Here is a 27,913-nt window from a genome sequence, read left to right on the forward strand (position 1 = left end):
TGAGGTTTTGCAACCAACTGAAACTTCTCCCATGTGCAAAGCGTGCAGGATAACTACAGTGGCCGCCACAAAAACAAGGCGTCAACCGCCAAAAGTGAAGCCAATGTGGTAGTGCCTTAAACTTGCATTATTTCGGATGCTCAGCAGGGGGTCTCCTCTGGTTGCAAAATGATGTCAGATTGTATTGAAGTCTATGAGAAAATGACCCTACTTCACTTCCTCAGTAAACGTTGTAAACATGTGTTTATGGTCTCAATCGCTAGTTTCAAGTCTTCTTCAACACAGCATGATGTTCATTCAGTAAATTATGGTCAATTTAGAGTCAAATAGATGATAAAGCAGTGTATGCTTTAGGGCGAGGCTACCTTGTGATTGACATGTCGCTACCATGGCGTTGTTCGGTCTGGGAGTTGTTCTTGTTTACGTCTTGGAACTTTAACCCATTCACAGTGTGTTTTCAGATCCCAACAATCAGCACTTACTTGTCTTCACCCTCTTGTACCACTTCTGGCTGCAAAAAAACAAGATGGCGACGGCCAAAATGCCAAACTCAAGGATTCAACACAGCAGTCCACAAACCAACGGGTGATGTCCTGATGACTATGTCCACTTCTTATGTACAGTCTATGGCAAAAATGTGAAAACAGCCAGTGTTTGGTTTGTCCATTCTGGATTGCTGTAGAATCCATGAAGAGGACCGACTCCTTATTAATTATAAACGGCTCATTCTAGGTTAATGAAAATACAACAATTCTTAATCGCAGGTGATTAAACACTAAAGAAAATATATGAATCATGTAATATTCCATTTCTGTCAATAGATACCCATAATTGCGACACACAAGGTGGACAGAAAATGTCCACACCTTGTTACTCTTGTGTGAAACAAAACTATATAGAAGTATAATCCTCATGAGATTCACAGACAAAAGACACCAGCAGACTGAACACTACTTGTATCTCACTATTTTCCTCTTTATCTCTGTGAAAAACCACTCCACACAAGATTCATGAGTATAAATATCAATCTTGAGCTGACCTATTTCGAACGTTATTGCATAGCACACCTGGGAGACGGGACAAATGTGAAGTGAACTCAAGCCAAAACAGCCCCTTAATATACAGTGACAAATATATGTGATATTTGCGGCTGAGAGAGTTTTCATATTTAAGATATAATAACAGAAACTTGCAGCAGTCAGTGTTTATATTCAGCATTGGTCTTATTACATTTGTATATATCACCATTACCATATTCAAATAAAAGTAATCTAATGAGCTGCTTGCAGACTTGCATAATAAAAGGCAGAGCGATGTTGACAGTGCTCGGTAACTATATTCAGAATAGTCTATGTTTGCTGAAGAAGCATTAAAATTGCATGCCAGAGCTGAAACAGAAAAGCATCTGCGTTTGTCCCATCCCGTCAACTCTAACTGCTATACAGAGGGGATATACTGTCGTGTTCATCGGCTATCGGCCACATACGATGTGACACAAATGGAGGCAGAGTGGCCACTGAGCAGCTAGCCTAGAGACTTTGCGGTGACCGAGTGGCACGGAAATGGGACTTCCTGTTGCGCCGTCAGATCCTCTGTTTCGGTTGACTTGAAATCTGGCTTCACTTTCTGCTGGGACCCATGAAACCCTCGCTGGGTCAGCCGAAGCCACCGAGCAGGGTTCCACTCTCGGTTTTAACCCTTTAGCCGGCTTTTGGGTTTTTGAAAAAGATGTGTTGTGACAGATAACACAGCAGGAAGCCTCCGTAGTTGGTAAAATCGACACTTCTCTACAGTTTAACTGTCACTATTTGGGCTTGGTGTTCAAGTGTGAAATCAATCAACAATGGTTTAGTTCTCAAAGGTAAAGGGAATCGTGCTCGTATCACGCTTATCAGCCATGCATGGGAAAGTGTGAACTATGCCGGTTGGATGACTTGTCAACACTGTAGTCACGGCTTTCCGGCTCATGGCCGCTGTTCTCATTATCAACAAGCTGTCAGCATAGCAGCTTTTATCTGCAGCTCCAGTCGTGCTGTCACCCTGCTTCAGGTGTTAGAACAGCTTCTCCAAAACCCTTAGATTGTTCACTAAACAGTGGAAACAATACAGCGTCACAACATACATGCATGTTATCATTTATTTGAATCTGCAATAACTGATTATTTGGCCACCTGCGGCAGTGGAGGCAGGTGATAATTCTCTTATAAACAAATATGAATCATAGACGCTTTAATGAACATCATGCTTCATTGTACATATTTGTTTGTTTGAAGAGCTTGGTTTTAATGCCAGACTAAAGGCATGCTGGTGCTCGCTGGAAGCTGCAATTTTCATAACAGACCATCTGGTGTTAAAATGAGGTCAGTCATGACTACATGAAGTAAATCTAAACAAAATGGGGCATGAATTCTAATCTTTGTCTTAAGGATGACATTAGGTCGCCAATATTCTCCAAAACGAGTACACAGTCTGCATGAGGAATGTATAAGTTTTTTTTGTTTTTTTTATATTTCTTGTAATCTAAGAGTAATGTTTTGGGCTGATCGAGGGGGGTGACCACAATCAATGTTTTACCCTTTCAATGGTAAAATATACTAAACATTAAATGTTCTTTAGCTGAATAGGACATCCTATCCATTAAATTCTATGTGGTTTAACTTTTAGCTTCTTTCTTTAAGAAGTTTTTTTTCTTTAATAAGCCAAGATAAGATATGCCAAGTATACTTTGAATGTTATTTATGGACCCAGAGGGAACAGAGCTTCCAGAAAACCAGCAGCGCTTCACAGGCTTCAACTTTTTTTCCGAGTAGATTCTCAAGTGCCTTCCTCCCTTCCTCCCTTCCTCCCCCCTGCAGAGAGGACTCATCTGTTCCTAATATTACTCACTTGTGCTTTGGAAACCTCTGCAACGAATGCATTCGTCCATCTGAAAAAATGCTGAGGGCTTTATACGAGATCTACAGCAGATCACACTCTGCTGATAGTTTCAGACAGATATTCACCCAGATTACACAGTATCATTACTTCAGATTATAAAATGTGTTGCTCTATATCAAGGTTAGCAGTTATGTTCAACCACGGGCTAATTCTTTCCTGCATTGTTTACCGTTGGGCAAACATTTTACAGGCACGGGGGAGCTTCCCTCTTATCATTTTTGTTGTTTGTTTCTTTTAATTCTCTAAAGAATGAAATTGATTTATAGAACAGTTTGTTTGATGATTTCCCTATTAGCAAGTTTGAGTGAACAGCAACTCATTTGACAAATTAAAAAGACTCATATACAGACATGTATGTTCTGCGTTGGAGTATGAGACTAGAGATCTCATGTGGGGGGCAGTATTAGATGGTATTACAAGGTCATATTTATTGGATTTACATGATCCTTGAATACACATTGTTATCTACTTATGAGAAGTCATGTGAACTTTTTGATATAAACTACAAAATGAAAAACTAGGGGGGGGCAAATATTTTAGTTGCAGGCCAGATCTCTGCTATTTATAGGCTATGCTAATAAATAGTACATCCATTTAGGTCACAGAACTCATAATTGCCCATGCACACACTCGTGTTTGTCCCAATGCACATACTCATTCTTTAAGTCAATGAAGGTATAGATATTATCACCACATTCCGTTACATTTCCCTGCCTATTTAAATTGTTGTAAAATATGCACCTAATTTAGGCTATAATGTAGGCCGTATCTAACTGAATGTTAGTTTTATGTCCGACTTTAATAAAAAATGCAGAGACAAACATAATTATGGAGATCAAATGTGTAAGAAGGTGAGGTAATTGAAGGAGGGTGCTGCAATGTAACTGCTCGGGGAAACTACGGCCGTCAAACTACGGCCACTAAAAGTGCTTGTTTTTGCCACTGACAGGCTCAAATTAAATATATATATATATATATATATATATATATATTAAATATAAGTGTTTGACATCATTATGGAAAGGACTCTAGGGGGAAATAATTGTTTTTCCTTACATTTCGCTTGATCCCGACTGTCTGTTCACGCTCAGAAGTCTCGTTCTGGAATCTTGCATCACACATCACATCATCAAAATCAGCTAAATGTCCAGCCATGACGTTAAAACCCTTTAAGATAACAGCAAGCTGATGCTCTCTGAACTCCAACTCAACAAGCTTTGACAACATCTCTCACTCACGTGTCCACGGTTGTCTTCTAGCAACAAGTCACATGACGAAATAACAAACAGTAACAATAAGAACAGAAAGGTAAGAAAAGAGGTTTTATTTCTCTGTAGGGTCCTTTCCCTGTGATAACAATCGAAGCCTGTCAGTGGCAAAAACAAGCTTTTAACTGGACATACATTGACTGTGAGGAGTTGCCCCGGAGCAATTACATTGCAGCCCATTAAGCAACTGCCGCTTGCAGCCTTCTCCTTCAATACTGGACCAATTTCATAAATAGTTGTCTCCTTAGACACAATGGTGAAAAATGCAGAAGTTACTCTTTAAGCAACTCTGAGCAACAAGATAACTAAGGCTAATGCAGGAAGACAGTTTCTATACATTGGAAATTTCCCCCAATTCATTATACTCATTACAAAAATAATAACGACATCAATCATGATTGCATATGAATTGTTGCAGTAGCTCCTGGGGACTTACCACTTTTCTTTCTTTCTCTTTAGTTGGTTCTTCTTTTTTCCCATCCTAGGAAAGGCCTTTTAATACACCGTTACATCACTTTACTAATGCTAATTACGAGTATTGAACAGTCCTGAATTAGTCTCAGGCCGACATGCAAAGCAACCCCACCAAACCATAACTAAACAGCATGACATCGTAATAAAGGACTTGCATGTTCATTCGTGCACAGACCAAGAAGGAAAGGTGTAGAGGGCAGGCTCTCTCACAATCATTATTTTAATAATAGCAGCAGCAGCAGTTGTGGCAACACCAATAAAACTTCTAATAATGATAATTATCATTTATCTTCGGTCCAGAAGGGCAGTTCAGCCAAAGAGGGCAAAGGCAACGTGTCTGTGTACGCTGTACACTGTCTGCACGTCTCTGCCATGAAGATTTAATTAGCTACTGTGTGTGACTGCCGATTTAGGCCAGATTGTGTTCTGAGACGTTGACTTAGTTCGTATAAAATGGGGATTTTCTCTACTTGTGCAGTTTCGCTGTTTGCTAAATCCGGGTTCCACTGACCCACATCCTGTTTCTAACCTCCCTGAGAGAACTCATAACAGTCTGCTGTGAGAAACAACGCTAAATATTTATTAGCTTTTCTTCATGTACACACAGCAGTTTGTGATAAAGATCTTTTTTTGCTTTGCACATCGCTATCCCTGCGGTGGATCTTTTTTTTTCTGCATCTGATTAACAAATGCGCATAGTGAGACTCTGCTTGTGGGGCACAACATGTTAACAATCAATCAGGGGTGTCGTACCCGTTTACTATGTAGAGTGCGTTTCAACAACGCCTCTGCTGACACCTGGGTTGTGCAATCGTTACCAATGGTGCGTTTCACGTGTTTATGCCTGTGAAGATGTTGTGACGGTTGAGCTGCTGTTCTCTGTCACAACAGACCGACAGGGCCGGAGTGTCGGCGGCGTGCTAGCGAAGACCGGTGTAGCCTCGGCGGTTCCCAGACACAAACCCAACCTGTCCATAAGGTCACCCTGAGATCTTAACAGCCTTTAAAGTTACTCATTCACTCGAGGCGCTGGAGCCACAAAACTCCAATTCCTCCTCGTGAAAGACCCAATAAGTCACTGATGTTTGCAAGAAAAACAAACCATACTATCGGTATAAATCATTCGGGGGCTAGACTCGGCTTTGACAATATTGCTGACTCCCGAGGGAGTTGCAGGCGCATGGGAAACCACAGCGGGACGGATACTGTATTCCTTTTCTGAGTACATCGTGTTTCAGCGCAACATGAAAAGGCATCCCGAGGAGCAATAACTCATCTTTGCAGTTTCCCACATGGCCCTCATGTCCTTTGACATATATCTAAAGAAGAGTGGCGATGATTACTAAATGGCCCGACTCCAAAGCCATGCACAAAAACACCCCCATCGCACATGCTCAAAACCCGATCTCTCTGTTGCCTTGCAGCAAAGGCTTCAAGTGAGAGGGATCAACAATGAAACCCAGGACCGCTCTGTTCATGTCACTCAAAGCAAGCATTACTCTGCACACTTTTTGTGTGCATCTATTGTGGGATGGTTAATTAGTTTGAAAGGAAAACAAAGCGTTTGCTGATTTTCTCTTGAAGGAATAGTTTTAGGAAATAGGCATACTTGCTTTCATGTCAAGACCTAGATGACGAGATTGATATCACTCTTAGGCTAACAGCCTAGCTTAGCATAAATACTGGACGCTGCAACGAGTTCTCACTCCCAACTCATCAAATACCGTCGCTTGGTTAGTGGCCCTGTGCTTCAAACTATGACGCTATAGGGTCTTGTCGGTTTCCGCTCATTACATGCATTGTCTTTTCCAAATAAACTTCCGTCGCATAGGAAAAGTACAGTTTACACTTGTTACATGCATGCAGTCTCTTTTCAAAATAGACTTCCAACGTAACTTGCATTTTAGATTTACTTCTGCAACAAAACTTAGTTAGGCTTAAACAACAAAAGTACTTTGTTTGGCTCGGGAAAACATTGGGGTTTACGTTAAAATAAGTGTGTTTGTTACGTAAAATAACTATGCTTGTTACATTGTTAAGTTATGTAGGCTACGTAAGTTACATAACTACAGTAAAATAAGTCAACTAATTAACATGTTACATCTTCATTGTTTAATCTGTACAAAAAAACAACAAACAGACCAAGAAATAGACCAGCACATAACTTTTATGAAAAAAAGCAATAAACATGTTTCCAAAAATGTCCAGCTATTCCTTTAAATCAGAATCAGATGCAGCCAAAAGAACTGGAAGCATGTAAATTATCTTCAAATACTATTTCGACCCGCATGTCTGGTGGGAGCATTTCAGTCCGGTCTGTCCCGATCCCTCACTCACAGTTTACGTTGGAGGACTGGGATTAAGTCTTATCTCCACTGGGACGCTGTCTGTCTTTTGGCCTGGACCCAACATGGACTCGTCTAAGCCCCCGCTGTTGCCACTTTACCCAGCCCCACGGAACACATTCCCAAACAGACCGGTCCGGCAGATAGCGTATCAGTTCCCTAAACACACTGTACCGTGAAAATCCAAAAGCTCCAGTCTCTCATATAGCTTCATGCTCGCTCTGACTCCGACACGGTCTATAAAAACAACTGCTTATTTATTCTCACTCCATTTCGAGAGCAAACATTTCTCCGACTGAGGCACCCTCGCAGTAAACAGCCGTACACAGACAGGCAGGTTGTTTGTTCCAGCACTGCAATAATAAATCATAGGCGGCAGGTTGGCCCAGAGGTCGAGAGACTGGTTGTAGCTGGTGGGCTGCTGGTTTGACTCTGTAGCGCCGAACACAATATTCCAAGGATACTACTTCCAAGGTACCCCGAACATAAGTGCTAGATTAGATATCAGCCTTATGCTGTGAGCTGTGAAATAATATATGGCCATGTACGGCCGATGTGCATCAGCATGAAATAACTCCAATTACTTTGTGGAAAAACTGGCCGAAGAAACAGGTGTTAAAGTAAAACACCGGCCCTTTCTTTCATTTTTCACCCGTTCCTTTTTCCACACATTTAAGACATTTCTTATCTCTCTGCTAAGAAAAGTATGTAATTGCACAGTGAGAATAAAAACACAGCCTGTATATACACAGTACAAGGACCTTTGTCGTGACTGCAAAGGGAGTTTTCCCTCCACTCCGCCTAAGACAACCCATAACATCAGTGTAGGATTACCTGGAAGCTCAGACTCTCTCTGTCACACTCTGTGAAGTCTTTGATAAGCCCTTGTTTTTAGTTCTGGATAATTCACATATGGAAAGGTTTTATTGAGCATGGCATTGCATAAAACTGGATTTCCGAAAGAGGAGGCAACCGGTAGGAAAGGGCATCTAATCAAAGGTCGGGTCGGAACCAACAGACGCTGTGTGCTCCTTGTTTCTGCTCGCTGAGCACATCCAGTTCAATTCACAATTTAAATACATTCAGAAGGCCTACTTTAGGGCCTCAACTGTCAAAGTGATAAAAACTGTGTAGTCCCATGCTTTTGTTACATAAGGAGTGCGGTGAAGGGTGTGTTCCAACAAGAATCCCACGGTGGTGTCTCAAATATTCGTTTTCATACCGCACGCTGTGATCCAGGTCAATTTTCTCAACTTTTACCTGATCTCCTCCTCGCTCAAAGTGTGTTGCAACTTCAAAGTCTCGCTTGTGGTTGTACTGGTAGTGTCCTTCCAACGTTACTTGTTTTCACAAGTGTTGTGCATGCCCGAACGCTCACCCCCCGTGTTGTAAATATCTGTCATGTCACCTTGTCTAACATTTATGTAGTGGAATTTGGCATGTTTATCACTTCGAAATATCCACGTCCGGGGATAAAGCCATTAAGGCCCCCATGTTAGACTGTCAAATGATATTGTTATCCAATACAGTATGTTGGTTGCTTAAAAATTCCAGACTATGTATGTAAAATAATAAGGGCCTGTAGGTCAAGTAATGTCTCACATTAATCAAAAAACACTTTTAATCTGCCTGCATTTTATACCACTTTATAAACCATGTTGTGTTCAGTGGGTACAAGTAGATGGGTAAGGCAAACTACCTATATTCTCTATAATACATTTATACTTGGACAGCAAAAATGTATTTAATGCCAATGTCTTAAAACACATATGCGCAGTTAATAGAGCAGTTACGGTAGAGAATTCCTCCACACTTTTGCCCCTAGAAATGCTGCCTTCACTGACTGTTAGACTCATTGCATTTTGCATATTTAGGTGACAGTAACATCGTATGAGAGAGTTTGAATTATATATTTTCATGATAAAGACCACGTCTGAAGTGTCATCAGTAGAGAATGAAATTTTAGCATATTGCTGAAAAGACTACTAGGGTGCTTTACATTTATATTTATAAGGTTTAACTTTGTGGCAAAGTCTTTAAAAGCATCAAATATATGCACATTGTATCTGTTTTATTTTGCAGTTCAGAAAAAAAAAGTTGTTTCCACTTGAAAAGTTAACTAAAGTAGTTTTATTTTTAGGCTTCGAAACTTTTCTAACTTTAAAGAATAGGCGTACGAGGCGCACCTGAACGCACCAAAAGCCTCGGTCAATTAGTAGAGTTTAGACAGCGAGGAGAGCTTGCAGTCGGTCTGTGAGCGCCCCACCAATGACCAGCTAAAAAACGCCCCACAGCTCCGACTCAGATCTGCGGGGGTGGGGAGTCAACAAGTTTGGATTCGGGACTTTGAAAAACCATGGGATTCGAGCTGGACCGCTTCAAGGGCACCGTGGACCCGGATTTCAAATGCAACTTGTGCAATAAAGTCCTGGAGGACCCGCTGACGACTCCGTGCGGCCACGTCTTCTGCTCCGGCTGCGTGCTGCCCTGGGTCGTCCAGCAGAGCAGCTGCCCCGTCAAATGTCAGCGGGTCTCCGCCAAAGAGCTGAACCACGTCCTGCCCCTGAAGAACCTCATCCTGAAGCTGGAGATCAAATGTGACAACCACGCGCGGGGCTGCGATGCGGTGGTGAAGCTGCAGCATCTGGCCGACCACGCCGAGATGTGCGACTACACGCCGGCGAAGTGCAGGAACAGAGGGTGCGACGAGGTGCTCAACCTCCGGGACGTGGACGCCCACATGCGGGAGACGTGCGACTGCCGAGCGGTGGGGATTTGCGAGAGCGGCTGCGGCTTGACGCTCACCCACCGGGAGCAGAAGTCCAACGGCCACTGCTGCGTGAGAGCCCTGAAGGCGCACAACGGCGCGCTGCACTGCAAGATCATCAGCCTGGACAGAGAGTTCAAGAAGCAGACCATCAAAGCCAACAAGAGGGAGAAGTCGCTCCTGGCGCAACTTTCCGCCGTGCACAGCGAGCTGCAGATGACAGCTCTGAAATACCAGAAGAAATTCACCGAGTACAGCGAGAGGATCGACTCCCTCACCAAGACCGTGGCTTTCTCCTGCAAGGTAAGCACCGCTTCTTCTTTCAGGAGCCCCCACCACTCTTATCCACAGTTACTTTCTCAGGCCTTCTAGTAGTGCAAAATAACAATAAAACAGCAAAAAATAAATGTGTTTTAATTATTCTGAAAAGTTCTGATAGTGCAGACACAGTCAGTACATTTTCTCCTCAAATATGTATTGACATATATTTTGCCCCCCTGGCATCCTGCAGTACAACTGTTTCAGGGCCAACTTTATGAACTTTCAAACATCTTTGCTTGCTCTCTGGGACTCACTTCCTCAGTTTACTGCACCTCCATGTTGTTTGGATAGTTCTTCTTTTTCCAAACTAGACCCCAGATGTAAATATGACTTTTTGTGAGAGGATTTATCTGAGATCTGGATTGTCCTGCTTGGGGAGCTTTCAGGAGTCCCAGGAGATTGTTTCCTCACTGTCTGCTTTGAGACATGTATGTCAGCTGTGCCTCTGGCCAGCTGGCAGTCAATGGGGGGAGGGCCAAATATTTACTGCAGTTCTGTACACAACAAGAGCCAGGCCCCAGTTATATTGCCTTCCTCGCAGCACGCTTGTTTGAGGTTCTCTGTCATCGGATCCCCCCCGAAGACATTCATAACAAATTAAATCATGGATGTAGCAGTGTGGTACCGGCACCAAAGTTGGATGCGTGTTGTGTATATTATCAACACTTGAGGGTCTGGGAGTTCTGCAAAATCCCATTGTTTTGTGGACACTGCAAACCGTGATGTCAAGACACACAAAAGATGTTGAATTGTCTGCTGGTCACTAGTTAATAATGCATCTAAATCTGTGGGCTAACCGTAGACCGTATATGGGGCCTAACACAGGCTCCTGTACAGAGCTTTGTTGGCCAACCCCCGGAAAGTAGCATCACACTGTTTTTTTTGGATTACTGTTAACCACACGTTTTGTTGTTCAAGATAATCCCCACCAATGGACACTACTTTTATGATTTTTGAAGCGTTTTTATTTTTTTTTAACACACGTAAAAGCTTCTAATATTTACTGAACAAAACCTTAAAATCTCTTATACTTGTGTTAACCACATACCTTATTTTCATGCATCTGTTCAAAAAAATAACATCCAAAAACCATAGACTGTATATAGGAAGTGAATGTAGTCATCGTGACGTCAGCTATTGGTTTGTGTGACTGCCGTTTTGAAGCCTGGAGGCCGTCGCCATCTTATTTTTTCCGCAACCGATGAACGAAAGTTACCATACTTGGAATGTGGAGGAGTAACGTAGTCACGTCGGATACAGCTCTGGTAGTGGCAGTGACCTGTCAATCACAGTAATCCCGCCCTAAAGTTTACTCCGCTTTATGGTCTATTTTACCCTAAATGGACCGTAATTTACTAAATGAACATCATGCTGTATTGAAGAAGACTTGAAACTAGCGATTGAGACCATAAACGAAAATGTTTACAATGTTTACTGAGGTAATAAATCATTTTCTCATAGACTTCTATACAATCAAACTTATTTTTGCATCCGGAGGAGTCGCCCCCTGCTGGTCAGTAGAGACAATGCACGTTTTAAGACACTTCTGCATTGGCTTCACTCGGCAGAACCAGAGGTTGCCGCCTACCAAAAACCCATTGACTTCGAGACGAGCGAAGTTTGTTAGCACTCATTCCTGCAGCACTCTTGAGGAGAAAGCCCAGGAACCCCGGTGTAAAGGTGTTTTACGACTCAAATTTAAAAACCTAATGCCTCCTGTAATGACCAATTATCAACACCATAAAGGACGCCGGAGATCATAAGTCACTTAAGGAATTTAATTAGTGTACGCTGGTTGCGCTGCTGCTGTGATCAGGAGTGGTCCCGGTGTAATTGGGTTATAAAGTTATAAAAATGTGTCCAAGAACAGGAGGAGGAGCTTCTGATTGGGCGCACACCGCTGGCAGTGTTGCATGAAGTAATGTGGTTGAATTGGAAGCCTTTTATGAGTTTTGTCCCTCTTTTAATTTTACACCTCTTAGCTCCCAATTTTTTGTCACTGAAGGGTCTTGCTCTGTTTCTCACACAACTGCACTTCTTGTTTAAGTGACATCTTTCAAAGACTTGACTCGTCTCTCTCTCTCTCTCTATTATTATTTTTTTTTTCTCGCTTGGTGGTTTCATTTCTCTGTCATGGGCTCAGTTCCCAGCAAAATGCGTTCCGGTAGACTGGTTAAATTGCGCATCAAAACCACCGATGCGGGGGGAAATGGTGAAATCGTTCGTGCTGGTGTACAGAAGCTCCCTGGGCCTGTAGCACAGCTGGCTATCATAGTTCATTTGACAGCGGCATTCCAGGCCTACACCGCTGAGATATACGTTCAGTGTATTGGCTCTGCTTATGTGAACAGAAGTCCCTTGTTCTGGAACGCCTTGAACACGCATAAAAGACCTGGGCATTGTTCCGGAAATCGCTCCCGTATAAGAGAACGAGCAGGTCGGGAGGAGAGGAAACTACATTTGGTGGATGGTTTGTTGGAAAGCTTCTTTTTTTTTTTTTCTACTTGCTAGAGAGGCTTATTCATTGGGTTCAGTCAAGCAGGGAGCAGGATTGTTTGGTGGGAGAGCCTCAAACATGGCAATATGAAACGGAGCATCACAAGAGGGATTAGCCGCGGGAGACGGGCGACTTGCAGACTGCCACCGAAACGCTCTCAGAGCCCAGCTTCCTGTCTTTGCGATGTCACTGATAAATATGTTATCAGATTTGGTGACTATTAAACTCTCCCCACAGGGGGATGTTTTGACTCGTCAAAGCCCAGGTAGTGACATTTGGCTCCGTTTCATTCGAGTGGGCCAGCATCCACAATACCAGGAACCTGGAACAACTAAATGGATAGCATCCACTAACTAGCCGCACTTGACAAATCCCCAAATTCCCGTGGTGAGAGGTGTCTAATGCGGATTTGTTGTGACATATTTCTCCCTCGAATCACTGTCAAAAAGAGAATACATGTTCCTCGTGACGGGTAACCTACTTCAGTTTGTTTTTTTACCGTCTCCATCGCTCCTCGGCTTAGGCCTCCTGAACCAGATGGAGGATTTCAACGTCTTCTTTTAATATCTAGGCAGCGACTGTGAGGGAGATCAGGGATGACCTGGCTGCGTGGAATAACTGACTTGAGTTTCTAATAATAGTCCCAACACTTTTTTAAACACCGCAGCCAGAGCAATAAAACACACGCGCACACTTTCCATTCAGCCTCAGATCTCTGCTTTTGAACCGAGCTCCTCTTCGGCTGCTCGCAGACGACAGTGTTTGCCGCTACTTGATGCGATAAAGAGCGTCTATCAAAATCACAAGACATCAAGCGGATTAGGCCTCGGCTGAATTTGATTTGGGTAATCAAGGGCTCGATGTGACGAGGCTAATGGTGGTCTAATTTTAAAGCATGGATCTATGCGATCGTTTAACAGAATAAAGTAGCCCATTAGTTATCTTCGAACGCACGGGTGCCAATTGAACATGACGGAGATCAGATTAATAAAAGCTATCCAGAAGTCACTGAAAACGTGAGTTTAGGCTGTTTCATTTGAAAGGAACCCTTCAAAGAAAGGAAGTGATTACCTTGCTTCATGCCTTAGCTTCACGGAGTACAAAAGGATTTGTAATCTGCCATACATTTCATTCTGCATTACAGTTCCTACTTTATTATTAGTGAAGAGGCAGACGGAGGGGAAGCGGTTTGATGCAGGACAGACTCGGAAAGTGTGACCGGTGCTGAGGTGAACGCTCGCAGTGAGCGCGCCAAGTCACCAGTTAGCGCCGTTTCACTGCCAGCTTGCTCTCTTTTCCTCTGTAACAAACTGGCTCAGCCTTCTTTTCCCATTAAAGTTAATGGTAAATGTTTGTTTACTTGACATAGCTTCCATGTGTTGTTCCCCCCCCCCCTCTCAAAGTGATGTCAGCGTGATAATGTTTTTGCCTTTTCGGCGGTGAGGACATGTTATTTATTCTTATTTTTTATCACCTAGGCATACCTTTTTGTTTAAGTAAATAAATACACAACCTCCTGAAGAGATTCCCTTCATTTCTTAGGGATTAGAGCTTTGCCAGAGTGTTCACAGATGTGGGGGGGAAAGAAACAACGCTCCCTAATTACTCTGAGTTCATTTTTAATGGCTCTCGCGGACCAAATGTTAACACACCTTTAAAATCCATCCATTTTGAGGCTTTTTGGCCGATTCAGTGTGTCTACAAGTGGCTGAAATTACTTTTAATTCTCAACTCAGTTTCCACTTGATGCCCAACTGTCTACTTGTTGACAGTAACGGTTGCAGTCGGTTTAATGTGGAAGCATGTGTCGCTAATGCTGCAGGGGCCACGCATTCCCCGAATGGCCTGACATGCACATGATGGTCTTTTTAGAATACATGGCAGCCAGGACACTGTACATGCCGAGCTTTATATTTAGTCTCTCTGTGTCCCAGCGTGCTGGAGTGGCAGCTGAAATTACGTTACCTCATAACTTTCTTCTAAATCCTGCTTGGAAAAAAACAAACAGATTAAGAGCTGACTCTGCGAGTTTCCCACAGGTTTTCATGTCATGTTGCCTCTGAGTAGGGGGTCCTCTGGTGTATTGATTTACATAGGACAACAGTTTGTGAGAGGGATGGGCTGTTGGCTCTTCAGACTGGTCACTTCTGGTATTTGGGCGTGGCTAAGCCTCGGAGAGAGCTGAGGGTCAGGGCTGAACGATTTGAGGGAAATATTCAATTGTATTTTGTTTTGTAAATATTGGGATTGCGACTGAAATTGTGTGTTTGAAAAACACAATTTGTACCAAGCATAAGCACAAGATTCACAGCTTTTTGGGCGATAAGCTTAAGATATATTTAACCATGAGAGTCCAACAAATCTATCCACCAGCTCTCTTGTCGTCTCGACAACTGCAGAGCTAACCGTTAGCTAACTGTCGGTCCGAGTTAGCCGATTAGCTAGAATGTTTATTTTGAGAATGTCTCCCTACTCTTTTGGTCTCTTTGTGCGGTTAGTAATGTTTATCTTTCGACGGGACCGTGGCTGAACGTTAACAGTACAGACACGTGCACGCAGAGAGCTGAGAGAACATGTCTCTGTTTTGTATGGCTAAAGCATAATTACCACCAATTAGCTACAGCAAAGTTGAGCATGCCAGCTGTGTGTAAAACTTTAATTTCCTACACCTCGGAAGAGTCTGTTAACTATGTGATATAATTTAGCTTTCGCGATTTGAGAGTTGGAATGCTTCAAACTGTGATTTTGAAGTAAAATCAATGAATTGTTCCGCCCTATTGTGAAGATCTAAAGTTTTCACTGTTTCACTTTCACATCACCTCTTAATGTGTAAATGAGGTTATTATTAACTTTCTCCCACCCTTACACCTTGCTCTCTTAGTAATATGTTGCGTTTGAGCGCCTCTGTTATCTTCTACTAAGTTAGATCATTTGTTGGTCGCGTTTTTCTGCCCTCCTCTTCCTCCTTAAGTACCCAGTCCAATCATCCTGTCGCTCACCTGGAGTTAATAATAGATTATTACGTTATAACCTCCTGCCTTCACTTTGTTACACGTGTCTCTCCTCTGTCTGTCTGTAGGAAGGCGAGACTAAAAGCGTGACGGTCGTCCTTCTTCGTGAGGGCGGATCTCTGGGTTTTAACATCGTAGGAGGAAGGCCATGCGCGGTAGGTTGAAAGCCGAGCGTCTCGGAGGTTTCATCTCTCCCCCCGGCGATCAGCCAAGTGTCATATGGCAACCCAGGAATGACTAGCATGTACACTCGAACCACCACAAGGTCTCTCTGTACTGACTGACACAGCGTAGACAGTCATGCATGTGTTCTCCAGTCTGTGGATAGATGGACCGCATCTATTACATTTTTATTGTGTTTATATATTGGTCTGGTTTGGCGGATTTGGCATTACAGATTAAAAAAACTATAATTAATTTTATGAGAGTTAAATCTGGGATTGTGGCTTTCACCGCAGTTGTTTTGTCTCTAATTGAGGGGATTTTGGTTATGGGGTAAACACAGGGTCTTTAATCCCGGCCTGAACCTTTCACAGCCACTATGTTTTCGACCTCGGGGCTCTGAAGTAAAAGGCATTAATGATGCCACACGCTCTCGCTGACTGAAGGGTTGAAAATATCACCGGGTTACGACTCTACCTTCCATGCATGGCGCTTCTTTCTGCAGCCCAGGGCCCATTCAAATGGTGTTCCCCGTATCTGTTTCATCGGGACTGTACTCGACTGTTACAGGGCTGTTTTTCCACTGCCGCGGGGACGCACTTTTCTAATTTATCATAGTAAAACTTTTTATAGCGGGAAACTATAAAAAGATCCACGCATAAAGAGCGTGGTTTTTTTTGTTTTTTCTACCGGACTCCACGGTCTCGTAGATTTGCGACCTTTCTCGCTCTCGTGACAGAACCATGCATCAAACCCGACCATGAGAGAGCGGAGATAATACTTGGCTTTCACTTTCCCCGCTAGCCTCAAATCAGCAGTCTGTGTAAGAAGCTATTCATTAAAATGGAAATAGCTAATATCCCCGTAGCCTTTGACACATGTGTTTCATGTGGCTGTTATTCTGGCATGGCTTGGTAAAAGCAATCAGCCAGCCAGGTTTTTTGTGGTCTCTGAGAGGACTAGTTTTTCTACAACTCTGAAGATTGGGGCAAGTTGTGTAAGGCAAAGCAGTGAGCTTGTCAAGAAAACAAAAAGAGTAGCAAAGCATTGCGGCGTTAACACTGTACATGATGCCCCTGAAAGAGGAAGCGGACCAGAAATAATTAATTAGTTAGCGTGCTGTGACTTCTGAGGTTTCTTTAAGTATACCATTAAATTGCAGTTGTGTTGCAGCAGGAGAGCAGAACGCATCTCATGTGGGTTTTAAAGAGGGTATCTAACCGTCCAGATAATATTATTATATTTGGTTTTCCTGTGCCCAGATTTTGAAATTGCTGTTTTCATAATGTGAAAACAGCTGACTGTGAAATCTGTGGATTAATCTGAGTAACTTTTAAATTACTTCTGGAAAGACATGCTGCTATTTGATGGCGGCCACCCGTCGTTTTTCAGAACTAGATTCAGTTCAACCTCCTCTTTATTGGGCCGGCAGCAGAAGTTTCAGAGAGGGATACCTTGAAACGTTGGCACATAAAACTGGAACTATCTGCGTGGCTACAAAGCTGAGTTAGGATGATCTAAGATGCTATTTTTTCATTTTGGTGAACTGACCCTTCAACTTGGTAGACGCTCAAAACGTATTTGTTTGGTGGGGGCAAACTGTAGTAAAACATTTTAGTGTGAGATTTACTTCTTGTTTAGAGCTATAAATTTCAAAGATTTTGACAGAAATGTGTACGCCGTTATTCTCCTCAACAATCGGAGCTCGGTGGTTTTATTATCGTCCAGACAATAACTGCAATTTATTCCACAGGACGACAATGACAGCACTTCGAGTGAGGGGATCTTTGTATCCAAGGTCATCGAGGAAGGTCCGGCGGACAAGGAAGAGGGCCTTCAAATCCACGACAGAATAATAGAGGTATGTGGCTTCCACTACACTGTGGTGTTTCAGAGGGAGGAGGTTGATGTACTGCACTGTAGATTTGGGGGGGGAGGGGGGGAGTTGGAATATGTGACAGCTGCTGTCTGCCCTATAAAGATGACGACAGCGAGGAAGCACGAACCCACAACTCAATATTTATGTTCCTGTGACTTTAGAAAATTAAACTGAGAGCAGCAAAATGTGACACGTCGAATTACGCTTTGGGCTTTTATTTCAGCTCAAGGAAGTAAATCCCGCGGACAATAAACGTTTCAACACATACTTCTGCCGATCAACGCTCCGGCGAAGGCTTTGTTAAGTGGGGCACTGCTGCATATAGACCGGTTTAAACCTGAGGCGAGGTCGTCTTGTCTCTTGTCTTGCCCGGGTGAGAAAGGGCCCAGTGTTTCGCTTCCGAGCTGACAAATCCCTTACGACAGAGCTGCCGTGTAGCATCCTCCTCTCGCCTTTAAACCGAATCCATGGTTGGAGAGGCCAGCTCGCCCTCGGGTCAACTTGAGGGATGCGTTGACAAACTCGACATCACAAAGGTTCCCTTCAATAGAACAGTTGTCATGCAGAATGTCACAATGGCTGCATTGAACGGAGAGTTTATGTGGATTACAAGTGTGTGTGTGTGCTGCCGCCCGCCGCAAGATGACAAGTATGGTTCGTTGCAGGCTTTATTGTCAGACTTCAGTGAAATTGCTCCTTGCTCATTTCGGCCCGGCACATTGCTCGCAGATATGTTTGTGGAAAGTGTTTGCAAGAAAAGGAGACTCTGAAATCTGGACCGCGTCGATCGCTCTATCCCGTCATTTGCGCAAAGAGTCCTCTGGCACCAGCTGTGGTTCTAAATATTGTGGCTGCAATTACGGCGACACCATAACTGAGATGGGACATGTTGGTCCTCGGTTCTAATCTCTCCCAGCGACACTCTCAAAGCTCTCTGCAACTGGAGATCACCCGACAGAGGGCAGGTTGAACCAGCGATTCACTCGTGTCCTGGTGAGTTGAGGCCAAGGAGAGACTCCAAAGTGGGCCACAAGCTGATGAGAGGAGAGAGAGATTCGCTCACATGTCACATGAACGTGTACGAGTGGAGCTAAAACGTGTGTCTTTGCGTGTTTTCAGCCTGTGCGTGTGTGGAGGTTTGGGAATCATGTCGACGGGCCACATGTTGCTGTATTCTGTTACTTGAGAAGATATCTTGTGTAGGATTTCACGGTGAGACAGCCATTCACGCTTTATCGGCTTAAAAAATAAGGTACAGATTTTGCTTTAGGATAACGCTGCGCTTGTGTGTGTCTAGTTTATTATGAGCCATTGTGGGTGAAGTCACAGAATCTCTCCGATGAGGAGCAGAGACGACGCAAAGAGCCTAAGGAGGCAGCAAAGCACCCTATTAAGTGACCTTTTCTTTTCAAGAGGTGAGGGATTAGTAGACAAAAAGCAACAAAATAAATCACCCATGCCATTGACAGAGAAAAGCATAGGCAGTTCAGGGTTGTCTCTTTTTCATCCGATGGGAAACCCGATAGTGAAAGCGGTTCGGATTTCGAAGGCTCCCTCTTTGTTCACCGGTTCAAGCAGAAAGTTCCGTCTCACGGTTTTTCAGGCCACAATAACAAACGCAACGTCAATACGATGTGCTTGCAAGTGTGTGGGTTGCATGTTTAACCTCCGGTGATTGGGTCTGTGAACTTTAAAGTTTAAAGTGGTGGATCAAAGGAATTCGAAACCCGCAGCGCCCAAAGGCAGTTTCATATTCATACTCGTAGCTCCGACCTATTTAGCATCCTGTGTGGGACGCAGCAGCGTCTTAGAAGAACGGAAGTCTTCAAATCTGATTTCTCATCACACCTCTCAGGAATTAAAAAAAAATTTCAGGCAAATACTGTTTGACATGAGTGGCTTTCACATACAGTATATCTACAGAAATAGTTTTAGTACACTTTTGATGAGCCTTACAGGGAAGATGTTATCTTAGAGTATCTGTATATCTTAGGATTCTCTGCCCAAAAGATCCCGTAACCCACAGAGATATAGTTAAAGTCCGAAAGCTTCATGCCCAGTCTGAAAGGTTTTAGCTTAAATCAGCTCTTGTCAGTTGGAGCTGCAACGAGTGAGTTTAAACTTTTCAGATTTACTGTACCTTTTAAGGTGTTGGCTCCAACATTTCTTCAGCCTCCTGGTTTTCCGTATCTTAAAGCTGCCTCTACTCACATTTCTTTTTCCTACACCTTCTGGCCACGTGATGAACGGAAGTTTATGATTCACTCTCCTTCCAGCTCTCGTTTGGTTGGCTAGATGTGCCGCTATGTTCACTCGTTGTGGACTTTGTCTGTCGGTTGGTGCTGAGCAAGTAGCTCACGGTGCGTTTATAAGATTTGTATGCCTCCATACGCCACCGACAGCCGTGGTCAGCAACATTATGTTTTCTGGTCCGTCCCTCCAGATCGTTCTAGTGATCGGGACATCTCAGGAGCACCCGGAGGGAATTTCTTCAAATTTGGCACAAATATCCACCTGGGACTCAAGGTTGAACTGATAAGAATTTGGTGGTCAAAGGTCACTTTGACCTCACGGAGCACACTTCATTCCTCAATAGAGCAGACTTGGCGACTTCGTTCACTCACGCGGTCATTTGATCTACTTTAAATGTAAACATAAGGATTAGTGCAGCTGTAGAGATACATTTCCGTTGCAGTGGAAAGCAAATGTTTTGCTCTTAACACACAGCAAGTTTTGACAGCCATTCACACGGGCATAGCCTCTCACCGCTGCGTGGGGATCCGCCGCACTGCAAGAGAACAATCGTATGACACGGAGCGGCGAAAAGCACGTTCACCTGAGGAGGCAGAAACGCACAGCCGCGGAGCTGTTCTCTCTTCCTGTAGTAGAGGTGTCGGTTCCAGTAAGTCTATATGGATGTCGCATGTACATGGCGATCCACGGCTCGTCCGTTTATAACAGGCTCTTAGCGGGGGAGTGTGATAGCAGATGGCTGTCCTCTAACTGAGCTACAGGCTGCTATGAATCAGCACATGAATGCCTCCTTGTTCGGCTGGACATTTATTTTTTTTTCTCATAAAAACCTGGAGCTGCTGTGTTTGCTTTCGCCGAGGCCCCTCCGCGAGCTGCAAAATCTTAGCACTCCAGTCAGGATCTGCCCGTGTTTGCCACCTGGGACTTCATGAATAAGTTCTGATTCAGTGTTACGAGGGGATCGGTCTGGTGCGAAAGTGCCCTGGCTTGTTCTCTAATCATCCACCTCTGCTTGCATGCCATGTTAGTGAGTGCTTTACATATTTGCCGTATATAAAAGTTACCTTTCTTCAATGTCACTTCACATTGAGCAATGCTGGAACACTTTTTATTTTTTTTCTCCTCACAAAAATGACCTTCTGTTTTCTTCAAGCCTCTTTGCTTGCGCAACACGACTAAGCCAATGTCACAATCCCAGAGTTAACCGTGCCTGAGCTGTCCGAGTGGAGGGGATGTTTTCTGTGTGGGCTTCTCCCCGAGTGTGAAAATAGGAAGAGAATGGAGACGTCTGAGCTGCTGTTGTAAATGTCGCCTTGTAAATCTCCCCAGCAAACATTCTAAGGTCACAGGGGGCAAACGGCAACAACTACTTTTAAAATAAACTGACATTTGGGGGGGGGGGGGGGGAGCCAATTTTAATGTGGAGGACGAGGTAGGGGGCAGGAATGTGTCCCTGCTAAGACAACGTTTGCATACATATATATGTCCACTTAACGTTGTTTTGAATTAAAACGTGGAGATTTGAAGGCGAAAATTCAACAGCACAACCCTTTGTGCCATCCGCCAAACACGGAGCAAAAAACATAGCGGGCATGTGCGTGCCGGCACAGTTTTAAATTATAACCGCTGATGCAAGTTGGAGGAGTCTGGCGGAGAAATACCAGGGGTCACTATCAGGCGTGTCTGAAATGCAAAATAGAGTGCTCTAAACACAGCATTGTATTATTCGCGAAGGATTTAAAATCAAACCTTCATCCTTAGACTCGGATCAGCTTTATTGTGTTTGACACAAGCTGTTCCCATGACCATATAGCTATACGGCTTATGTTAATTATCAAAGAATCAATGGGCTTTTGGCCTTGTGGCTAAAGTTAACTCCTTTTGAAGTTGCATAACACCTGAGGAAAAATTTGTTTAGCATTTTATCAAGAGTAATTTCACGTCGATGTGGAGCAGTGAAACTCCTCGAGGCGGCACATCTGCGTTTTCTTACCCGTCGCTGGCTGTGTGAGTAGCGAGGTTACCCACGGTGAGCCACTAAACACCTCAAACCTCCCCACGGTTACTTTAAGTGTCAAGTCACAAGAACCAGAGACAGATGAAAAGCCCAGCCAGATAGCACTTAGCAGTGCCCGACAGTAACGTGAAGTGAGCCGTGTCGGAGGTGGGACCGAATGCGTGCATGTCAATGAGCTTTTATTTCTCCTCTGGTGTCGGGGCCGCCATCCAACCAAGTGAGGTGTTTGAGAAAGAAATTGGAAGCAGGACGCTGCCTTTTGCTGCAAATCTAGCCACGTCGCTTTTGACCTTTTTAGACATTCCAGATATTATTCTGATCCCTGGAAATATAGCAGGTCAGTAATGTGGATTCAATGTCTAAAGGTAAGTAATGGAACAGTTGTTGTGGTTATTTCAGAACGTTGCATCACTTTAATGTAATGCAGCCTTTAAATACACGGAAGAGACAACACTTATGCCATATTACGAAATCTAAGACCTAGTCTCGTATCACTGTAATCAATATTATATTAATATGTTGCGCAGCCCCACCTGGAAGGCTGTGATGACATAAAGCTCAGCATGTTTACATCTGATTCAGTGAGTGTTCAGTAACATTCTCTATTCATTTTTTTTTTGGCATGTTGCGCAACGCTGATCTCAAGTGTTTACAAGCTCTGAATGAAGCCGTATAGTTGAGTCCACTGATGTATCGTAGAGTATAGCTCTGCAGCACTTGATGTCATTGAATCTGACAGCGTTTTTCATGCGACGGTGTATTCAGCATGTCAGATTACAACCAAAGTGTGCGGTTGGCTAGACCCCGCTGTCACTAATAAGTTGTCACAGCACATGGCGTCCTCCGTAGGGCATGTGCCAAAAAGTTCCCCCCAGGCGTAATTTCTGACCCCGGAGGGCTACGAGGAACAGACACAGAAGTTATTTCCCTACGGGGGATCGCATGTTGTTTGGCATTCTTCGGCAAGAAGCAGGCCTTTGTCAGGCTCTTTATTGGATTCGGGCCCCTGTGCAGGCAGTGTGTTTATTCCCCAGACGGGCGAGCTGAATGTGGCACCGCTCTGTATTCTCCTGTCCGGCCCCTAGACAGGATGAATCCAGCCCCGTGGGGCTAAGCGGGCCAATCCGAGCGGCGATCCACATTCCTGTGCCCCGTGGTCCAGCTGAGGCCGGAGCGGGACATTAAATCAAATCTAACTTTAAAGGGTCCATAATCAGCTTCTGGTGGTAGCCGCTGCCCTATGCAGAGCCGGGCTTTTAAGAAGTGAGGACAAGCACACCTTTGTTTTCCACTGCTCTATATGGGGAAGGGGGGGGGGGGAAATTAAGATGTGGAGTCGTCTCAGTCTAGAGATGTTGTGAGGTGAGCTTATGCCTCGCTGCAGCCAGAAGGCCGCTTTTGTGTCCGTCCCTGAACACACAGAGAATAGTTTATTTTCCACTCGGTTTGAACAGCTTGCGTCCTCAAAGGCAGACCAGCGCACTTGATGATTTTTTTATTTTTTTTTTTGTGGAGACACACAGTCTGGGCCTACTGTAAATGTGTTTGCTCTCCTCCAACACAGCCTCGCTGAGCAGCTCCGTGTTCCTTGGAGCCGGCGGGTTCATTTATGGCGCCTACAAGGTTTAGAAGGGGAGGGCAGAAATAGACAGGTGTAATTAAGGCTAAATTTCCTGCCAGTCATTCACTGGTCTTGTGTAAATGGATCAGTAACAATCATCTCAGGTTGCTCTGCCAGCTGCTTCTCATGTCAGCCAGACCCCCCAGCACAGACTGCCCACCGACTCCTAATTAACTACCCTCAATTAAACCCTAATAAGCTGATTAACAGACCCTTAGTTGTGCTGTAATGGCCCGTCGTTTCCTCCCAGTGCCCCTCTGAAATGCATCCCGACTGCAGCATGTTAATCCCCGCCCACTCTCTCCTCTCTCTCTCTGTTTGGTCCTACCTCTCTCTCTCTCTCTCTCTTTCTCTCTGGCAGGACAGAGATTGGTTTAGCACACTCGAACACAAGTGTGTTTCCATCTGGCTGAATACCGGAGACAGAGAGTTTCAAGCGATTTTTTGATAAATAGACTGAAAGACGGATAATCCGAGTAAAGTGAGTCGTTTGCCGTTTCCTCTCGTACGATCAATTTAAGATTTACATAACATTTCCTAACTAAATCATGATAAGTGCCTCGGAATTTGAAAAACTAGTCGGGCAAACAGTAAAATTTGCTTTGGCACAAGTAGTGTTAGAAATAAAAATACACCAAAACATATTCTACAGTATCCCAGTAAAGCCACAGGTTATTGTTGCTTCTATGGTACATGAAGATGTCACCTCAAGGTCCATTTAGTAGCTGCTCTGGAGCTTTTGATCATATTTTACATGATCTTCATCAGAAGATATATTTCGCCAACTTGCCATGTTAAAAAATAAAAAATGTAAGTGCAAAAACCCAAATGTGTGATGTTATCTAGTTTTACAACTGACACTCTGCTTTCTGGCTTTGAGGAAGAGCAGTTCATGTTTACGAATATAGATTTTTTTTAAATTTTTTCCAGGGCCGTGAAAAAGACATGGGTATTCTTAATTTAGTTGGTGTTCCCCTTTAGAGGCCTTTACATACCTGCCAGGAATATTTTGCATTAAAACTATTCATGCCAGCAGCGATGTAAATTTGCGACAGTTGCAACCCTTTATTTTCAATAAAAGGTTTGAATCGATTTGCGCGGGCAGAGGGCCGACCACTGGGATCCTGTTGACCCACAGCAGCGTCTGGCAGTCTGTCTGAGGTCAATTGTTATATAGGCTAAGTTAGTGTAAGCTATTTTATTGAGTTTTTCTTTTGGTCGAAAGGCTCTGAGGGAAGCCGAGTTCCCCCTCTCAAACAGTTACGCAGTGTATATAGGGCTTTTATTGTGAAAGGTAATAACGGAAGTTGTTTTTTTCAAGGTGGAGTAATAAAGTATGCCGTCTTGGTTCGTGCTACGGAGCCTCCCTGCCGTTGTACACTGTAGTGTACATTTTGAATATGTCCATTTCACACAACGTGATTGGTCGATGCTTTTATTTGCAGTGTGAAAGCTCGGAAAAATAAAAAAATGCTGCCTTTTCGCCACGTACTGTGTGAACGTACTCGCAGAATGTACCTAGAATCCAGTTTCCCTAAACTGTGTATTTCAAATATACACCAACATCTTTCAGCCAAAATGACGCCAATCCGTCCGCATACCAAGAAACCCTAGATGAGGCTGAGATGCTCTGCCACATTGCAGTGTCAGTGCTCCACTCTAGCCCCATGGCGGTCTCCTGCTCAACCGCACCAAAAAAAAGAGCCGAGCAATGCAGCTTTCTCAATGTTTGAGATGATCGCATCAGGAACCTCTCGAGGGAACACAAACGGTGAAGCAGAAAACGGTGGCACGGTCCTGAAACCACCAGCATAATATGAAAGCGTTGGCAGTTTCCCCCAGATGTGTCGTCCGTTGTGTAGACCACAGTTTAAAACTCTGCGCTCCTGCATGTAAGAAGCTGTAAATCTCTCTGCTGGGTTCCTGCTGCAGAGCAGCCAGGAATCGTGAATCGGCCTCTCTTACTCATCTCCGCCTGATCTTTAGGGACAGTCAGCAGAAATGACTCCACGCGGTAATATACTTCGCCGCGGTGGTTTTGTCAAATAAACTAAAAGTGCTTAACGTTAGGCCCATATAGAGGTCGTGCGTTCCACTTAGAGCTGATAGATAGCGGCATTATGGCAAACATAAAAACCAAGTGGGCACCGGTGATTGAGGGAATGCTCCATGAAGGGGAATCATTTAAGTGGAGACACAGGCTGCCAAGCCTCAGCAGTAGACTTAAGAATAAATCACAAGATGTTGACAATGTTTGTTGCTGCATTTCATAGGAAACTTGCTTTTTATAGATAGTCAGTTGAACGATAACCCCGCTTGTATCTCTTTTGGCTCAACTGGATTCTCGTGAGTCTGTTTTTTATGTTCAGTGCCCACATTTTCATGATACACATCGGGACTATCCTGTTTTTATTACACAGGTTCCATCTCTCACTAGTTGTCGTTAGCCACTGTGACACGCGTATTTGTTTCGATGGAAATGGCTGTGTGCTGACATGGATCGTGAGGGCATTGAATGATCCAATGTTGGTCCCTCAGCAGATTATAGGCTATAGATGTCCCTCATCAATCATTACCCCAGAGTGAGCTTGTCTTCTCATGTGGAATCACTGCAGTTGTTGCTCCAGCGAGATGATGAAGTGGACTTCATTTATTTTAACCACAACTCTGTATGACTTTAATCTAAACTTGCTGTTATTCATGTACAGTAGGTTTGACTCTTTTTTTTTTTTTTTTTTTTACTGTGTCAGAGTTGTGCTTCTCTGGCTCCATCTACCCTTGAAGAGAGACTTAACTGATTTTTTCTGGCTCACAAGTAGGCATTTAAGATCAAATTTAGCCATTGCATTGCCTATTTGTTACCGCAAATGTTGTCAGACGCGTATTTGAAATGGCTCTGTAAGTGGAGTTGTGTAGACTGATGTTTTTGCTAACTCGCAGTGTGCATTTTACGCGTTCTGTTACACCGTGTTTGTGCAGCACTTCTCCTGATCTAGAGCTAAAAAAAAAAGTCTCAGCAACATGGCTTTTCCGAAATTAATCACTCCTTGGTGTTAAAGTGCCAGTCTGACCTTCAGAGCGAGTCTAAAGCGAGCCTAATCAGCCTGTGCTCACTGCAGTACCACGGCCACGGCCAGCACTGCTGCCAACAGATGTTGGGTTTCATTTTGTGAGGCTCTGTTCGGACTTAACGGGTGCAAAACACACTGGGTTACATCACCGTACATAATTGTCCCTCCTCTACGTGACAGATGTTCACTAATAATATGAGCTAACTGGAATACATCAACATGTTTTCTTGGGAGAACTTTAGCACATGTTGATACACCTGCTCTCATTCAACTTTAACTTGTTTGGTTTGGTTCACAAAAAGGAAGCAAGCTTTAAACAATGAGTTAAGACAATGTGTGGTTGTTGCATGTTTGGATATTCCAACAGTGGACTCAAGTTCCACAGAATCTCCGCAACCGTTTCAGGGCAACAGGTGTTTCGGTTTAGCGAGTGACCGTGGTAACTGGTGACTTTCAGCCTGATGCGTCTGTGGTTAAATGAATGATTGAAAGCTTTTACGAGGACACCTACGTGTTCTGTGCGTGTTTTCAACAGCTGCCGTCACCACGTGCAACAAAGGACGCCTCCGGCCACGGGTCACCAGCTAACACGGTCACTCCTTAGACTGAAACACCGGCAACGTCTTTGGCTGGAAGCTAATAGAAGTGTTGATGTGTGTATGTCATGATATTTGACGTTTTGTAACAATACACGCTAGGTTTAGCCACCAAAAACATGTATATATCCAGCCACTAAATATGTGTTCTACCCACTCTCTAATAGCACAAGGATCGAGAAAGTCACGATCTTTGGTGGTTAAGGCCCTTGCACAGCTTGACAATCTCCGCCGTGTGTCCGTTGCCAAATAGCAAGCACACACTTGCGTGCGTCATCATTGTAAACAAACTATAAAAGGATGGTTTGACTGGCAGTGATGAGCCAGAGTTAAGAAGCGTACCCACGGTTTTCTTCACTGTACCGACTAATCCCAGCTACACACCTCTTTAGACGTGCTTCCTATTCTCCACAGCCTCTCCGGAGGAGGTCTGGAGCTCCCCTCCATTCACCGCCCAGCAAGTGGAACTGGCGGCCGCTGCGCTGCCTTTTTTCTCATGCAAATGTGTGCAAATAAAAAAAGCATTGTTCATCAGCGCCGTTCTCCGTCTCCGTTACGCCGCTTTGCTCTGGCCTTTCACTTGGTCCCCCGGGAGAGATGTTCCCTTTCGAGTGTCACCTCTCCGTCTCATTCAAGACTTCCTCTTCCCCTTTTGACACAAAGCCAGGAGGAATGGCCGTCGCCGGCTCATTGA

At 44.0% G+C, this 27,913-nt stretch overlaps 1 protein-coding gene across 4 annotated transcripts in view; it reads left to right on the top strand.

The window, feature by feature from the left end:
- The first annotated feature begins 9,380 nt into the window (after nt 1-9,380).
- Nucleotides 9,381-27,913, top strand: part of pdzrn3b (PDZ domain containing RING finger 3b) — an 87,358-nt gene continuing 68,825 nt past the window's right edge. Inside the window, exons 1-5 of one of the 4 annotated variants that reach the window (XM_076096264.1) lie at nt 9,381-10,079; nt 11,277-11,286; nt 13,362-13,369; nt 15,689-15,775; nt 17,536-17,643. In XM_076096264.1, coding sequence (XP_075952379.1) covers nt 9,381-10,079; nt 11,277-11,286; nt 13,362-13,369; nt 15,689-15,775; nt 17,536-17,643 — 912 coding nt within the window. Of the gene's footprint in view, nt 10,095-10,374; nt 10,391-11,276; nt 11,287-13,361; nt 13,370-13,782; nt 13,797-15,688; nt 15,776-17,535; nt 17,644-27,913 lie in introns of all 4 variants that reach the window. The other 3 variants (XM_076096265.1, XM_076096266.1, XM_076096267.1) reach the window with 3 other exon arrangements.

The sequence above is a fragment of the Anarhichas minor genome, unplaced genomic scaffold (genome assembly GCF_050575085.1).
Source record: "Anarhichas minor isolate MPS153535 unplaced genomic scaffold, ASM5057508v1 ptg000021l, whole genome shotgun sequence".
NCBI classification, from domain to species: Eukaryota; Metazoa; Chordata; class Actinopteri; order Perciformes; family Anarhichadidae; genus Anarhichas; species Anarhichas minor.